The 18592-nt window shown below is 37.5% G+C and overlaps 1 protein-coding gene across 2 annotated transcripts in view; it reads left to right on the forward strand.

Annotated features, from left to right (window-relative positions):
• The window catches only part of LOC127626271 (lysine-specific demethylase phf2-like), a 49600-nt gene that overhangs the window by 14839 nt on the left and 16169 nt on the right, over positions 1 to 18592 (forward strand). For both annotated transcript variants that reach the window (XM_052101946.1, XM_052101947.1), the window contains exons 3-14: positions 2203 to 2317; positions 2537 to 2697; positions 3906 to 4047; positions 4883 to 5069; positions 6789 to 6951; positions 7825 to 7912; positions 8335 to 8441; positions 11671 to 11762; positions 12577 to 12666; positions 14361 to 14699; positions 14831 to 14947; positions 17623 to 17738. In XM_052101946.1, the coding sequence (XP_051957906.1) occupies positions 2203 to 2317; positions 2537 to 2697; positions 3906 to 4047; positions 4883 to 5069; positions 6789 to 6951; positions 7825 to 7912; positions 8335 to 8441; positions 11671 to 11762; positions 12577 to 12666; positions 14361 to 14699; positions 14831 to 14947; positions 17623 to 17738 (1717 nt within the window). The remainder of the gene's footprint in view (positions 1 to 2202; positions 2318 to 2536; positions 2698 to 3905; positions 4048 to 4882; positions 5070 to 6788; positions 6952 to 7824; positions 7913 to 8334; positions 8442 to 11670; positions 11763 to 12576; positions 12667 to 14360; positions 14700 to 14830; positions 14948 to 17622; positions 17739 to 18592) is intronic.

The raw sequence follows: 18592 nt of genomic DNA on the forward strand, positions 1-18592 counted from the left end.
TGCGTGGACGTGTTTTTAAAATGTCAGTTGGTATTACTAGTTAGCTGCGACATACTGTATGATGCCCAAAGGCGTAAGGTGTCTTATTCATTGTGAAACTGTGTGTTTACTTAATGGCATGAATCACACTGAAGGCCTAGACTTTTAATGCATGGCCTGCCAATGAACAAGACAACATATTGAATAATAGACAGACCTTTTAGTGTTTTTGGTGTGTGAGCACATAACGGAATGCATACATTAATTTCAACTCACAATCAGAAATTGCAAGCAATTGTATGGCCCGCAAAAAATTTTGTAAATACTCAAATGGCCCTTAATGGAAAAAAGTCTCCCCACCCCCGCTCTAACCCTAACCATTGCCCCGTCAGCACGTACATTGTGTATTCAACTTCATAAATTCAGATAAAGTATAATTTACGTGTGCAGTGCCAGTGCTTCAAGCTAATTCTCTGCAGCGCTTTTAAAGGGATAGTTCACCCAAAAATGAAAGTTCTCTCATCCTCTACTCACCCTCATTCCATCCCAGATGTGCATGACTTTCTTTCTTCTACTAAACACAAATTATGATTTAATATCTCAACTCTGTAGGTCCATCCAATGCAAGTGCATGGTACCAAAATTTCAACTCTCCAAAAATCCATATGAAAAGTGTGGGTGAGAAACAGATCAATACTTATGTCCTTTTTGTTAGAAATTATTTTCCCTGCCCAGTAGGGGGTGTATGCATGAAGAATGTGAATCATTAAAAACAATGTGAAATTAAAAGTTAAAGTAAAGATTGACTAATAGTAAAAAAGGACTTAAATATTGATCTGTTTCTCACTCACACCTGTAATATTGCTTCTGAAGATGTAACCACTGGAGTCATATGGATTACTTTTATGCTGATTTTTGGAGCTTCAAAATTCAGGCACACGTTCACTTGCATTGTATGGACCAAAAGACCTGAGAAATTGCTTTAATGTAGTGTTCAAAACAGCGTGAATCATGTGAATGTGTTTTATAAAACATTATCATTACATATTGTTTTCTTTTCTAAGAAAGAACTAAATGTTTGACAGGAAATTAAGTATACATAGAGTCTAATAGCACTTTCAAAATCTACTATTGATCGTGATTAACTGAAAAATCACGTGACGAATCGCGATTAATTACTTTAATCGACTGACAGCACTATAAAAAAATTATCTGGAGAATCTACAGGCTATAATTTGGTAAATTCTTAATTATAGAGCATTTTAACAGAGCCAAGACTTCACATTTCAAAATAAGAGTCCATTGTGTGTTTTGGGGTTTTTTACAGTTAAAAGTCCCACGTGATGCTCCAAATCTTCATTTTCTTATGGTTGAAGAATGAACTACATCTGGGTATTTATTAATTTTGAATTCTTGTAGACTTTATGTCTTTGGCCATCATCGAAGGAAGTACTACAAATCAATTTTAAAAACTATCGGCCGATTAATTACAGAAGGCAAAATGCGGTCGACCTGCAATCTTGTATTTTATCTTCCTGTAAGTTGCCACTCTTTGTCAAGATTACAGCTCTGTACACTTTTGGCATCCTCACATTGCCCCAAGTGAAGGAGTTCAAGTACTTCGGGATCTTGTTCACGAGTGAGGGGACAATGGAGCGGGAGGGGCAGCAGGGCGGTATTGCACTCGCTCTATCGCACTGTTGTCACGAAAAGAGAGCTGAGCCGGAAGGCAAAGCTCTCGATCTACCGGTCAGTTTTTGTTCCTAACCTCACCTATGGTCATGAAGGCTGGGTCATGACCGAAAGAACTAGGTCGCGAGAACAAGTGGCCGAAATGGGTTTCCTCAGAAGGGTGGCGGGCTTCTCCCTTAGAGATAGGGTGAGGAGCTCAGTCATCCGCGAGGAGCTCGGAGTAGAGCCACTGCTCCTTTGCGTCGAAAGGAGTCAGTTGAGGTGGTTTGGGCATCTGGTAAAGATGCTCCCTGGCCGCCTCCCTAGGGAGGTTTTTCAGGCATGTCCAGCTGGGAGGAGGCCTCGGGGAAGACCCAGGATTAGGTGGAGAGAAAAAAATAAGAATAAAAAGCTATAAAATCTAATGGACACATTTATTTAGGAAGATACACATTTTCTGTTCTTAATCCTGTAGTTTGGAAAAGTTTTGTGCTTTGTAAAGTAACTGGCAACCAAGAAAATCCCGTCTTAGTATGACCTGGTTTGTTTCAGTGAAAAAGAAAAAGAGCTGGAATAAGCATGACACGGGGCAAAGTGGAGACGTCAAACCAGTTCAGAACGGCAGTCAGGTGTTCATCAAAGAGCTACGCAGCAGGACATTCCCGAGGTATGTCTGCATTCATTTACCTTTCATCTGCAGTGGAGATGACCCCAGCTCAACCTGCAGAAGTTAAAGGGCCAGCTCTCCTTCAGTGGCCAGAAGATGGCGCTCCAAGACCAGCGTTTTCCAAACCAAACATCCCAAATAAATTCAAGTTTGATGTCTCAGAGAGATAATGTGGGTTATTACCTGTACAACACGCTGACCATGTGTTTTCCACTGCAGTTCAGAAGATGTTGTGGTCAAGCTGTCCGGGAGTCAGTTGACATTGGATTACCTGGAGGAGAATGGATTCAACGAGCCCATTCTGATTCAGAAGAAAGATGGCCTCGGGATGGCCATGCCTGCACCCACATTCTACATCAGTGATGTGGAAAACTATGTTGGTAAGAGTTAGAATAAGTGATGTGTTATAAATGATTAATTATGAAATTGATTATTTATGTTCTAACAGGGTAACACTTTACAATAAGGTTGTATATTTTAACATTAGTTAATGCATTAGGGATCATCAACTAAAAATGAACAATCTTAGTTAATGTAAATGTATAAATATGCTTGTTAATTCATGTTAGTTCATAATGCATTATACAGTATAATGTAAACATAACTGTTAAAGCATATTAGTATATGTAAAAACAATTAACATTAAGATTAATTCATGCTATAAAAGTCATTTCGATTTTGTTTATTTAAAAAATGAAGAAGCACAAATATGGGTTACAGTGAGGCACTTACAATGGAAGTGAATGGGGCCACTCATTAAAATACTCTATGTTTTAGAAGTATAGCCACAAGACATGAATTATACATGTTAGTATGATTTTAGTGTGTTAAAATTGATAACTAACCATATCTGTTTAAAATTATATCCAATATTACAAAATTGTTGTCAAGACAACGTAACAGCAGTAAACCCTGTGAAACAGGTAAACAATTTTATCACACTAAAATCATCTTCACATCTTGTGGCTATAATTTTGAAACAGTATGTTTTTTAAAATTTTATTGACTGGCCCATTCACCTCCATTGTAAGTGACCTTATGTAACTGCGATTTTTGCTTTTTAATTTTTTAATAAATGAGGAATGAGTTCAAGATTATTTTCTGTGGTAATAAACACTGTACCACAAATGCTGCTGATTAAGCTTAACTTTTATTGAACACGGAATATTCCTTTAAACTAATATATCAATATCAAAATACAACCTCATTGTATAATTTTACCTGTTAGTGTAATTACTTAGATTTTACAGTGGTGTTTTCTTGGGTATAGCTAAATCAAGGTTTCTCTTTTTCTTCATGACTGTTATGAAAGTGCATGTTTATTACAAGAATACAAATTTTAGTTCTGCAAATCATGCTCTATGTATTATTGCATTAGCATGTAATGTTCACAAGAGGGCGCCTTTTGAAAGACTCTGACCAGTCTAAGAGCAATTGCATCGGTGTAGTTCTGATCCAGTGTTCAAAAATAATGCACTCATTAATTATGATACTACTTAAGAGTCAACAGTGTGTATGACAATGCTTTAATTTGTGTACTTGGCTCCTTGAATGTATACTAATTGTTATCTTCTCTTTTCGTTTGAAGGGCCTGATGTTGTTGTCGATGTTGTCGATGTAACCAAACAGACCAACAGCCAGATGAAGTTAAAAGAATTTGTCGATTATTACTACAGCACAAACCGAAAGAAAGTATTAAATGTGATCAACCTGGAGTTTTCAGACACAAGGTAAGCAACCTATACAAAGTTATACAAAGTAGATAGTTAAAGGGAACATTCATCCAAAAATGTAAATGCTCTCATCATTTACTCACCCTCATGCCATCCCAGATGTGTGACTTTCTTTCTTCAGCAGAACACAAACAAAGATTTTTAGAAAATATTTCATCTCTGTAGGTCCACAGAGCAATGCAAGTCAATGGTGGCCAGAACTTTGAAGCTCAAAAAGAGCACATAAAGGCAGCATAAAAGTAATCCATATGACTGCAGTTGTTTAATCCATTTTTTTAGAAGGTATCTGATAGGTGTGGTTGAGAAACAGATCAATATTTAAGTCCTTGTTTACTATAAATCTCCACTTTCACTTTTACATTTTTCTTCGTTTGTTTTTGGCCATTCGCATTCGCGGAGGAACATTTACAGTAAAAAAAGAACTTAAATATGAATCTGTTTCTCACCCACACCTATCATATCTTTTCTAAAAACGGATTAAACAACTGGAGTTGTGTGGATCACTTTTATGCTGCCTTTATGTGCTTTTTTGAGCTTCAAAGTTCTGGCCACCATTCACTTGCATTATATTGACCTTCAGAGCTGAGATGTTCTTCTAAAAATCTTTGTGTTCAGCAGAAGAAAGTTATACACATCTGGGCTAGCATGAGGGTGAGTAATTGATTGAGAAATGTCATTTTAGGGTGAACTCTCCCTTTAATGTTGGGTGTTGTGTGTATATATATATATATATATATATATATATATACAGTATATAGTGTTATTAAGCATGCATATCTTAGTGAAGTATGGTAACAGGAATGTATACTGTTCCTCCCTTCATGTTTTCTAGAATGGACAGTATTGTTGAGAGCCCGCAGATAGTTCGGAAGTTATCCTGGGTGGAAAACTACTGGCCTGACGACGCACTGTTGGGAAAGCCCAAAGTGTCCAAATATTGTCTTATCTGTGTAAAAGACAGCTACACAGACTTCCATATCGAGTGTGGCGGTGCCTCTGTATGGTATCACGTACTTAAGGTGAATTTCTTTTTACATATTACCAGCACAATGCTCGTCAATTACTGTGACACAGAAGTGTAAATATACATTAAACATGCAATTAATGTCATTAAATAAATGCTTCGCTTATTATGAATTTTTATACTGAAGAAATTGTTTGCAAGGCAGCACTGAACTGAGAATTAAGTTATCTTTTTTGTCTCCAAAATGTTCAGCTGTTAATTCAGCACAAACCGCTGCTTATTATATTGACATTCAAACTTTTATTTATACAAAGTTTTAAACAAAATGTTTGGCATTCAAAATCTAAAGATTTAATTTCTATAGAAACAAAGCTTAAAGGCCCTGATATACTTCCAACAATATCGAAGAACGAACAGCTAAACACCTTCTTACTGTCATTGGTCCACGTCATCAGTAGGTGTTATTAGTGAGCTGGTGCAAATTTACTTACATCTGTAGGATCGTTCGCTTAGAGACATTTTCTAAGACAATGTATGCGTTTTTTTTTTGTGTTTTGTTTAATTAGTCTACAAAACCCTAACCTCAAGTGCCCATTCACTCATGTGCCATCTGCAGCGAAAGCCATTCACACATCTGCCCAATGTAAGCCTATAATCATTCTTTTGTCTTTATTCTACACATTAACACTTTTATACGCTCATCTTGTCAGTACACATAGTGTAACCGGTGTACATTATAGACGCTTGTTAGCGCATTAGCATTCATAAATTAATAATGCAAACAAGACAAATAATTTTTTTTCCACTGCATATATAATACTTTAAATCATCATCGAGTGGTTAAAACAACTTCCTTTACTGACCTCATGTGAAGTCCACTCATGGAATGAGGCTTAAAGTCATTGATAACACATTTTAATGTCCCATTAGTGTAGGTTTTACATGTAGTTTTCTCATATTTAAATGTGCCTCCCACAGCGGTGTGACCTGCGTATGAATGTTTGCAAACAGTTTACAGTTGCTCAGCTGTTTTGAACTTCTTTTTACCCCTGAAAGAAGAACGAATAAGATCGTCTACAGAATTATTCTTTTGCTGCCTTGCAAGCACCGATATTTCCTATTGGAAATGCAATAATCTCCCCATTTCTCACCAATTTGGAACGCCCAATTCCCAATGCGCTCTAAGTCCTCATGGTGCCGTAGTGACTCACCTCAATCAAGGTGGCGGAGGACGAATCTCAGTTGCCTCCACACATCTTATCACGTGGCTTGCTGGAGTGCATTACCGCGGAGACTTAGCGCGTGTGGAAGCTTCACACTATTCACCGCAGCATCCATGCACAACTCCCCACTTGCCCCACCGAGAGCGAGAATCACATTATAGCGATCCATGAGGTGGTAAACCCAACGTGACTCTACCCACCCTAGCAACCGGGCCAATTGGTTACTTAGGAAGCCTGACTGGTGTCACTCAGCCCTGCCCTTGATTGGAACTTGCGACTCCAGGTGTGGTAGTCAGTGTCTTTACTTGCTGAGCTACCCAGGCCCCCCCAAATCTAGTTATTAAATCAATAATACTAAGTTAAATTAAAAGTTATTAGAAATAGTGTGAAGAAAAGCTAAGTAACGTTTTTGTTGAGTAACAACACAATAACTGTACTGGGCAATTAAATCAGACCAGAGTAGATTAGAAAATGTATTGACAGCAGTAGAGATCAAAAACGACAACAGTGACAATTCCTAAATGATGTTTCCAATGTTGTGTCTTGTACAGGGAGAGAAAATCTTTTTCCTGATCAAGCCCACCTCTGCCAACCTGTCTCTTTATGAGCGCTGGAAGTCCTCTTCCAACCACAGCGAGATGTTTTTTGCTGACCAGGTGGACAAGTGTTACAAGTGCACGCTGAAACAAGGGCAATCTCTCTTCATTCCATCAGGTGAGGTCATCTGGGTTGCCAGCAGAGGTTGCGCAAGAGCTCATGGGCTCATGTTTTTAGTAGTTTCAGATCACTTCTCATGCATTATGAAACAATAGTACTGCAGATTCAAGCATACAAGTTATTATACAAATCTATAAACACAAAATACTAATGTGTAGGTCATCTGCATAGCAATGAATATTAAAGTTGTACTTTGAATCACAGAACAAAGAGGTAACCTGTATAGGGAAAACAAAGTTGGCCCTAACAGGGATCCTTGCGGAACACCACAATTTAAATAAAAAAACTGACATTATAAATTTCCTGGGAAACTGGGAAAAAAAAACAGTAAATCCACCCCAGAAAAAATATTATATATATATATATATATATATATATATATATATATATATATTTATTTATTTATTTATTTATTTATTTATTTGATATATACAGGTATATAAAATTCATATGAATGAAAATTATTAAATCTCATTCTCCCTTAAGTTCTTATTTAAAAACTGAGAAACATGCTATTATTTTTAAATAGATTTTTATTTAATCCATTTAAAATATTGTAACTACTTTGCTACAATGGCTGTTTGGATGAAATGATGGTTCCACTGATTTAATAAAAAGCCATTTCAGAGCAAAAACAAAGTTATCGAGATATATATTGAATATCGCCAATATGTGGAAAAATATCAAGATATCAGTTTAGTAGCCATATCGGTCATAGTTGACTGTTCATATCAAGCTGGGGTACGAAAAAAAGAGTTTTACGTCGAAGAAATTACACTCATCTGCTTTAACATTTTTGTATTTTTTTTAAATAACTCAATGAAGTTCTGAGATGATCACAGTCACATTGTTGTTTTTTTTAAATGGCAGGATGGATTAATGCAATACTGACTCCTGTTGACTGCTTAGCCTTCTCTGGGCATTTTGTCCACAGTCTGAGTGTAGAGATGCAAATGAGGTCAGTGATTTTTCATTTATTTCCTCTATGAAAAGTTTTGTTTGTAAGTTTGTTACTGTATGCACATGGAAATATTTTATGAAGTACATTGGGTTTGTAGTTTGTACAGCGACTTTAGTTTGTACTGGGATTAGAGGAAACATCTAATTTTTTTTGGCTGTTCCTTGCCATTTTAAATGCAATTACATGCAGTTTGCCATGCAATGACAACTGGTGAATGATGATGCAATTGAAGCATTCAAGCGTCAAACCTTCCCTGTTCTATTCTTGGTACTGACATGCTCTGTAGCAACAAAAAGAAAGGGGAAAGTCAAGAGCATATGCTGTAGCGTTCTGAAGTGCATTTCTCACATCTGTGAAACCATGACTTTTTTTTTAAGGCACACTTTTCAGTAATCCTCCATTTGCTTCTCTCCACTCAGAGCATATGAGGTGGAAAAAAGACTGAAGGTTGCCAGCCTCACTCCATATCCAAACTTTGAAACAGCATGTTGGTATGTGGGGAAATACTACCTGGAGCTGTTTAAAGGTAAGCAATTAAGTGGACAAAACAAGTAATTTAATCTTTTAAAAAAAGTCTTTCATCTATAGAGTGCAACAGTTCCATCACATTTATTTTCTCATATCGAAATATATAATATACATTTATTTTTGCGATAATGTAGAAACTAGGGATGTGCACAACTAATAGATACCAATACCGATACCTCTATTAAATTTAATTTGTATGAATTCTTTGAATAAATGTAGTAACTTTGTTATTACTTTATTTTTTTTTAATTTATGGGCCTAAATTTATAAGGCTACTTTGTTTACCCTTACTTTGTTTTTCTTAACTGCTCTAAAAAAAACCACCAAAAGTACAGGGGTTGGCACTCACTCCTAACCTGAGGTGTCTAATACAAAAATCAGTCTATGTGGTGCAAGGTGTATGTCACGTGACTTCTTACCTGTCCACTTTTCCACTCTGGTTAGATGAGCAGAGAGTTATATAAATAATAATGATGAAGATGAAAAGTCACATAACCACGAATGGGTAACGAGTGACTTTGTCAGTATTCATAAAGAATGTACAAGGTCACAAAGAACCAGGGACAATACACAAAATCAGCAGCTAACAAGTAAAGCTGTCATCAAATGAAAAAAGCCTGCAAACACATGGATTCAGACAGCTTTTAAAATGAAGGAAGGGCCATTCATTGGTGGAGAGTGGAGATGATGTCATCAGGGTAATTAAGATTGGCAGCCCAGATAACCAATAACAGCAACCTAATCAGAGTGTGTAAAAAGAGAGGGAAAGAGAAGAGAACACAAAACAAGCATGCATACACATACATACATACATAGGGATGTAACAATAAGCCACATATAAAACCACAAAATTAACTATAGATATTATTATATGGCTACTATTACTAAAACCAAGTTACAATATGTATACTACAGTAATGCTGTTGTAAAACCAATGGCTAATTGTATCAAAGCCTTGGTTACTGCAAAAAATACAGTAAATCCATGGTAAGTTTTCATTAAGGTATCATTTATTAACGAGGATTAATGCTCATTAGCAATGTTTTAACTGTAAAAAACTGTCATACAAGCCCATTATAATACATGTCATGTCTAGATTTGTCATTACTTATTGTGAATAAATCGATATTCTTGATACCACATCAGTAACTGAGACATTCCAAAAGCGTCTGTCTGACGCATGTGTACCTTGACGCATCCTTAGACAAGCCTTTATTATAAATCTCAGACTGACTGACGAATTCAGTTGCAAAATGGATTGCTGTGAGCTGTAGGCCAATGATAGCCTAATGTTCAATAATATGGAAATAAACATTATATTGGATTCCAAAGCCAATATTTATTTATTTATTTATTTTTTTTAATGCTTTACTTGTATGCCAAAATAATGTAAGACATTTTAATTATCTGTATTATTATTTTAATAATATATATTTTATTTATAATTTGAATATAACTATTAATAATTATTTAATGGGCTTTCTCAGAAAATATATATGTATGCAATTAATTGTGATTAATTCGATTCATTTATCTGTATACCATGTCATTAATTAGATTACAAATTTTAATCGATTGACAGCCGAACTTATAAAGCACTCATTAACCTTGGTTTATGTTAATTTCAACAAATACTAATACATTTTTAAAAGTAAAAGATGTACAAGTTAACATTAGTTAATGCATTATGAATTAACAATAAACCATTGTATTTTCATAAATGAACATTAACCAAGATTAATACATGTTTGTATTGCTCAGTGTTAGTTCATGATACCTGATGCATTTACTAATGTTAACAAATATAACATTATTGTAAATTTTTACCATGTATGTATGATTATTTTTCAATAAACTTCAAATATATATATATATTTTTTACCTATAATAAATAAGGTATAGTCAATAGTACTGTTGAATCTGACTGAAATATGTTAAATATACATTATTTGCAGTGTTGATCATGTGATGAGTAGTCCTTTGCCTCATAAAAGACATTAAGTACAGTCTTTTGTGTTTTCAGATTTTTAAACACATATTTGCTTCAAATCAAATGTTTTAATTTTGTCTTTTTTTTTAAATGCCTTTGGAGAAAAGCAATGGGAAAATACAGGTCATTGTTGTACACATCTCTCTCATTGTTGCTCCACTCTTCAAAGGTTTTACTTTCCTGAATTACCTCTCCATCTTGTGCAGTGTTAGATATATCAGTAATAGTGAACTTTGGGACTGGAAATAAAGAGATCTAATGTCGATGTACTTGTAACGTAGACTCATGGTTTCCTTCTTCCCCGCTTTTGTGCGTGATCCTGGAAGAGGCCTGCTGAGCAGATGAGGAAGGTCTGGATAGCCGGAATATTATTGCAGTCATTAGACTGGTGCATCGTAGAGTTCACAGATGATTAGCTTCAAAAGGCAGAATCACTTGCTCCATTACAACCTGGTGTTTAAACTCCCCTCATCTGGCCTTGGACTGTGTGTTTATATTTCCACCATTTTACCCCCGTCACGTTATTTAATTTTGCCAGATTGCTGCAGCAGGCATATTGAAACGAGTAGATTTGAGGACCGCAGTTGCTCTCCGAGCTGTATGATGTTCAGATTGGGGAATGGGTTTTCAAGGCCATCTTTTTGAGATTTCCAATCTCATGTGTGACTTCAGGTAGAGGATAAACCTTACCCCCCCACCACCCGCCCTGCAGGCTGGCTGGCCCACTGCCAGCTCTATTGCACACTGCTTCGGCTTTCACTTTGCGTTCATGTTATTAATTTAAATGCAGTGTGGAATATATTTCCTGTAGTGGATGTGTATCCAGTCCAATGTAATCAATGTCGAAGCTGGCGCTCCAAAAAGGCACAAGACTGTTTTTAGGCCCCTCAGGATTGAAGTAATCAGTTTGATATATGAATGGCCTTTGTTATTGAACAGTAATGGGTCCGGTTGAAAATGCGGTCCATTTTTATTTCTGGTGTAATGTTTCCCCCCTCTTTTCTGCAGAGTTTCATGCTCTGAGTGTTTTTGACAGGGGGACCACAGTCTTGGGCATTGCAGCTAATGATTTAAGGAAAGTTGGTTGTGTCACGTGACCTTTCACCAATTTGCCAATTAGAAAATGGCCCATTCTAGAGAGGATCGTATATAACTAATACTGCTCTAGTAAAGGGTTTGGATCCAAATGGGAATGTTTGACTCTGTCTGATGCTATGTTTTCCTAAATGTCTTGCAGGTTTACATAAGGCAAGCAAACAGCCACCTCCCTACTTGGTACATGGTGCCAAAATTGTCAATGGAGCATTCCGATCATGGACAAAAAAACAGGTGAAGAATTAATATTAGAACTTTTATTTGTCAGAGATGTTCAGGATGTTGTCTTAAAACCCAGAAGACTTTATCATTTTCAGGCAATGGTTCTCTCTGGAATTTCCTAGGTGTTTTTATAATGGCAGTTTTGGATTTATGAGTAAATAAGGTCTGTGGTTAAAATGACTTGAAGTGATATGTTTTGTTCTACAGCATAAATGACACATAGTCAAGGTTCAACCATGGATTTTGAAGCAGTTGTGTTTTTAAAAATCATGTGTTGCTAGGGGCCTGGGTAGCTCAGCGAGTAAAGTCACAAGTTCGAATCCAGGGTGTGCTGAGTGACTCCAGCCAGGTCTCCTAAGCAAACAAATTGGCCCGGTTGCTAGGGACGGTAGAGTCACACGGTGTAGCCTCCTCGTGGTCTCTATATTGTGGTTCAAGAATAGCGTGAAGCCTCCACACACGCTATGTCTCCGCGGTAACGCGCACAACAAGTGACGTGATAAGATGCGCGGATTGATGGTCTCAGACACGGAAGCAACTGAGATTTGTCCTCCGCCACCTGGATTGAGGCGAGTCACTACGTCACCATGAGTACATAGAGCGCATTGAGAATTGGGCATTCCAAATTGGGGAGAAAAATTGGAGAGAGAAAAAATCATATGTTGCTAACAAGTTACGAAACATGGCTCATGGCTAAACCGCTTTTTTGTATAGAAACGAAAATAGAACAAATGAACAATTTCTATTCTTGCAGTTTCACTTAAATGACATGAAACAGAGGAGACATGTGTTGTAATTTGCCTGTGACTCTCAATTTTTCGTAAAGGCTCTTTTAGAACATGAGGATGAGCTCCCAGAAAACATGAAGCCAGCGCAGCTCATTAAAGACCTTGCCAAAGAGATTCGGATTTCAGAGGTGAGCACCTACAGTGTACTGTACATGCCACATAAAGTATCTCACAGAAGTGAGTACACCCCTCACATTTTTGTAAATATTTGATTATATCTTTTTATGTGACATCACTGAAGAAATTACACTTTGTTACAATGTAAAGTAGTGATTGTACAGCTTGTATAACAGTGTAGATTGCTGTCCCCTCAAAATAACTCAACACACAGCCATTAATGTCTAAAGCGCTGGCAACAAAAGTGAGTACACCGCTAAGTGAAAATGTCCAAATTGGGCCCAAAGTGTCAATATTTTGTGTGGCCACCATTATTTTCCAGCACTGCTTTAACCCTCTTGGGCATGGAGTTCACCAGAGCTTCACAGGTTGCCACTGGAGTCCTCTTCCACTCTTCCATGATGACATCACGGAGCTGGTAGATGTTAGAGACCTTGTGCTCCTCAATAGGATTTAGGTCTGGAGACATGCTTGGCCAGTCCATCACATTCACCCTCAGCTTCTTTAGCAAGGCAGTGGTCGTCTTGGAGGTGTGTTTGGGGTCGTTATCATGCTGGAATACTGCCCTGTGGCCCAGTCTCCGAAGGGAGGGGATCATGCTCTGCTTCAGTATGTCACAGTACATGTTGGCATTCATGGTTCCCTCAATGAACTGTAGCTCCCCAGTGCCGGCAGCACTCATGCAGCCCCAGACCATGACACTCCCAACACCATGCTTGACTGTAGGCAAGACACACTTGTCTTTGTACTCCTCACCTGGTTTCCGCCACACACGCTTGACACCATCTGAACCAAATAAGTTTATCTTGGTCTCATCAGACCACAGGTTATGGTTCCAGTAATCCATGTCCTTAGTCTGCTTTCTTGTGCATCATCTTTAGAAGAGGCTTCCTTCTGGGACGACAGCCATGCAGACCAATTTGATGCAGTGTGCTGCGTATGGTCTGAGCAGTGACAGGCTGACCACCCACCCCTTCAACCTCTGCAGCAATGCTGGCAACACTCATACGTCTATTTCCCAAAGACAACCTCTGGATATAACACTGAGCATGTGCACTCAACTTCTTTGGTCGACCATGGCAAGGCCTGTTCTGAGTGGAACCTGTCCTGTTAAACCGCTGTATGGTATTGGCCACCGTGCTGCAGCTCAGTGTCAGGGTCTTGGCAATCTTCTTATAGCCTAGGCCATCTTTATATAGAGAAACTATTCTTTTTTTCAGATCCTCAGAGAGTTCTTTGCCATGAGGTTCCATGTTGAATTTCCAGTGACCAGTTTGAGGGAGTGTGAGAGCGATGACACCAAATTTAACACACCTGCTCCCCATTCACACCTGAGACCTTGGAACACTAATGAGTCACATGACACCGTGGAGGGAAAATAGCTAACTGGGCCCAATTTGGACATTTTCACTTAGGGGTGTACTCACTTTTGTTGCCAGCGGTTTGTGAGCTGTGTTAAGTTATTTTGAGGGGACAGCAAATTTACACTGTTATACATGCTGTAAACTCACTACTTTACATTGTAGCAAAGTGTCATTTCTTCAGTGTTGTCACATGAAAAGATATAATCAAATATTTACAAAAATGTGAGGGGTGTATTCACTTTTGTGAGATAATGTAAGTACAGAATGCTCACTGATTTTGTACAAGTGTAAAATATGTGTGTGAATGTTTTGACAAACAATGTACAATGCCTCTGATTCAGAATGCAACAAAAGCCATAAAGAGTGAGCCCAGCAACTCCAAGCCCCCAGCAGAGGAACCCCCATCAGCTTTATCAGACTCCGAAGAGCCCGAGTCCCCCGCCAACATCTCCAGTCCCCCAAGAGATAAGCCAGCCAGGAAGAAAGCCTCAAAACCACCCAAACCACCCAAAATGCCCAAGGCACCAAAACCACCAAAAGTACCCAAGATAAAAGAGAGTGGCAAAAAGAAAGGAAAGAAAGCAAAAGAAGGCATTTTACCTGAGAAAAAGCCCTCAAGTCTGGCAGCTCTAGAATCCCATGCGAAGGACATCCTAAGCAAGATGGACCAGCCCAAAAAAGTAATGGTTAACAGCAGTTTCGTAATGGTAGTCAGTAAACAAAAAAATAGTACCAAATGCTCATACATACATAGTAAGTAACTTTATCCATTTTATCTGTATTTAATGGACATTTTCTTATCATTTCACAGGTGGCAAAGACTGGGTATAGTGTTTTGGAAAAAGAAACAAGTAAACCAAACGACGTGGAGAAGTTTGAGTTGATTCGAGAACACAAGAACAAGACAGAGGCAAAATGGAAATATAAGGTATGTTTGTTATGTTTGTTATGTTTATGATAGAGATTGGCCAATATTGTCTTTTTTCAATTGGTATTATACTACCATTGTCTAAAGCCACTAATACGTTTTCTTTTGAAAATGCATCTTGTTCTCGATGTTTTGGGCTTCCGTCCACACTGAGATGGCGTTTTTAACAGTGAAAACTGAGCTTTTCGAGAAAAAAAAAAAGCTTTCCCAAGTGGATACATTTGGAATCTCGCCATTGCGTTGTAGTGTGTACAGGGGAAATGGAGATATCAGAAAACTATGACGTATTTGTTGTCATGTGATGCAGTCATGTTATCCATTCAACCCAAAACAATCAAGATGGCGGCCCATGTTGTGCCTTATATTCATTTTGATAGCATTGTTAAAGATAAATGTTACTTTGTACAACCTTCTCATTGCATTCCTTGAAAGGAGATGGGAAGTTCACTCGGAATTGCTGTCTGGTGATGGAACATGAGGACAATAGTGTTTCAGACCGTACATGGAATGGCAATTTTTCACATGCGCAGTAAGGGGATTTAAGAGTTTTGATATGTTTCAGTGTGGACGAGAACATTTTTGAAAATGAAAATGGTGTTTTTAAATGGATCTGGATAAATTTGGACATAGCCTAATTTACCACCCCTGGAGTCGCGAGTTCGAATCCAGGGCTTGCTGAGTGACTCCAGCCAGGTCTCCTAAGCAACCAAATTGGCCCGGTTGCTGGGGAGGGTAGAGTCACACTCCTTGTGGTCGCAATTAGGGTGCTCTCGCTCTCAATGGAGCGCATGGTAAATTGTGCGTGGATCGCGGAGAGTAGCTTGAGCCTCCACATGCTGTGAGTCTCCACGGTGTCATAGCGAGCCACATGATTATATGTGCGGATTGACTGTCTCAGAAGCTGAGGCAACTGAGACTTGTCCTCAGCCACCCGGATTGAGGTGCGTATCCGCACCACCACCAGGACCTATTATTAGTGGGAATTGGGCATTCCAAATTGGGAGAAAAGGGGATTTTAAAAAAAAGTCAAATAAAAAAAAGTTGTTAAGCTTGAAATGAGAATGAATGGCTGTTACTAATTCATGTAATTCATTGTAACAATTAATGCTGTCAAAACATTTTTGAATATTCATGAAAAATGTAAGAAAATAGCACATTTGAATCTTACGGGCCGTTTAGACCGATTGCATTTTTGGGCTAAAACAGATGCAGTACAGCAAATGAAAAAGAACTTGCTGTCTTGGGACGTTTTAAAAGCTGAATTTCCTTTTATATTGACTCCGTAAAAAGCAAACAAAAAAATTTTAAAAAACGTCCATCTAGTGCATACTTACATAAAAAGACGGCCGCATTCGGAGTGAACGGCCCCTTACTTGGAGGTCTTTGGGGGTTATGTCTTGTCTATGCCTTGGCTTGCTCTTATGAGCGTCTCGCTGCATAAGCACTAGATATGTACACACAACGGTTTTTAATGAAAAAAACTGTGGCAATGGTATAGGCTACTGTGCAACACTAAGTTAACATAGAACCATCTATTGAAGCATTTCATTTCTTGTTTGCCTTTTTACGTAAGATTTGAGAATATGAATTGGCTAAATCTTCTGTTTACAGCCAGATATGTTCTCTGCAATTAACAATAGTTATAAAACGGTGCTGCTTGGTTTATTTTGATTTGTTGCACTCTCTCGCGGACATAGGAGACAACGTAGATCAAAAAAGTAGATGTCTTGTAGATTTTTCCCCCTACCTGAAATGCCTTTAAAAAATGTATTTTGATAATATTTCAGTGAAATTGTTTGATTTTCAGCCCTGTAACAATTCATTAAATAATTAGTTTTTTTACATAAACGAACCCCTTTTTTTCTCTGTTAAACAAACAGTGCCATTTATTGGGAGGCACGATATTAAAGAATCAATAATCGATTATGTAAAAAAATTATATTATCACCCTATCTCTTGTTATAAATGTAACAACATGCAAAAGTTCTTGATTTTTTTTTAACGCAAACATAATTTTATTGAAACGCAAGGCTTTTAAATTCCATGCAAATGATACAAAACCATGTCAAGTTGAGAAGTAGCACAGAGGGGTTTAGGATCATTCAGAAGTGATTTGCACATTTCAGATCAAAGCAATCAGCAGAAATAACTCTGCGGCTCAGTCACTCTTTCTGGTCTGGGCTCATCAAAGCAGCAGAAGAACTCTTCACCCAGTTTACCTAATGCTATAATGCTATGTCATATCCCCAGTATGCCAGCTAAGTATTTACATATGCCTTTATTTCTTGCTTAAAATTGGGCATATTTTGTCATTATTGTTGGATAACATGGGATGGCTTTTGTAGTAAAAGCTTAATTCTGGTGAACGGAAGGCATTAGAGGGCTTTCGTTTTGGGGGGAAAATTCAATGCCAGACAACCCTATAATGTTTGTAGTTGCTCCAAGTCTCTTGATCCGAGTGCTCCTTTGCAGCTCTCCAAACATTTGCAGATGGAGTTGAATCTCTGTTAGATGCTCTTCAAGGTCATCAGCCACAATGACTTCAGTCTTTGACGTTTGATCATTGTGGACATGGCTGACAGATAACGGGGAACAGCAAAGACCTGTCAAGTGTGTAAAAGGAGAAGAGTTTCAACGTACTGATTATTGTTTTGCGTTTTCTTTCCATCTTGCAGAACAGCAAACCTGATTCATTATTGAAAATGGAAGAAGAGCACAAATTTGACAAAACTCCACTCGGCCATAAAGACAATAAATTTGCGTTTTCAATGTCGAATAAGAAGTTGCTGGGGTAAGTGCATGAGCGAGTGCTCTGACATTTTAGCTTTTTAAAAATGTACAAATCCATGTATTCCACCAAATAATATGATATTATATTTTGTTACATGTTTATTGTTTAATGCAACATTTATACTATTTACAAGAATTTACATTGATTTGTAGAGCACGTGCTAGAAATTGGTACTGTCTCTTTAAGAAAACCGGCAGTAAATAAAGAGTGTCTGTAAGTGAGCTCATATTAACAAGAGAGGACTTAACTGGCTTTTTACCTCATCCGTGCTATTCGTGATGAAATTTTAAAGTTTATTTTCTGTTGTTTTTGATCAACAATTAACTGTAAAAGAACAGAAAGGATATTAAAAGAGACTTTTTTCAATGACAAATGGATTGCGTCTATGACGTCTCTGGAAACACATTACACTAAACGAGTCAAATCAAACTTTTACTCTCAACATGTGGTGAAAGGATGCAGAACTCAATCACTGGTGAGTGAAATCTGAATATTTACCAGCCGGTGTGTGATCACAGAAATGTTTTAGCTGCATAGTGCAAACTTTGGTCTCATCTGCGAGCGCATTGTAGAGAGTTGCGCATATAGTAAAAGACTGATCTTGGGATTTAAGAATCAAAATCGTTTTTTGAGTGTTATTGAGTATTATAATTAATTAATCATTATATATTGAATTATTGTTATTAGAGGGGCTTTCTCAGCAAATATTTAAATATGCGATTAATTGCGATTAATTCGATTAATATATGTATATATTGATCAAATAACAATTAATTGGCATATCATGTAATTAATTTGCTAAATAATTTTATTTGATTGACAGACCTAGATTTTACACACCAGATAGTCTTCTC

The sequence above is a fragment of the Xyrauchen texanus genome, chromosome 32 (genome assembly GCF_025860055.1).
Source record: "Xyrauchen texanus isolate HMW12.3.18 chromosome 32, RBS_HiC_50CHRs, whole genome shotgun sequence".
NCBI lineage: Eukaryota > Metazoa > Chordata > Actinopteri > Cypriniformes > Catostomidae > Xyrauchen > Xyrauchen texanus.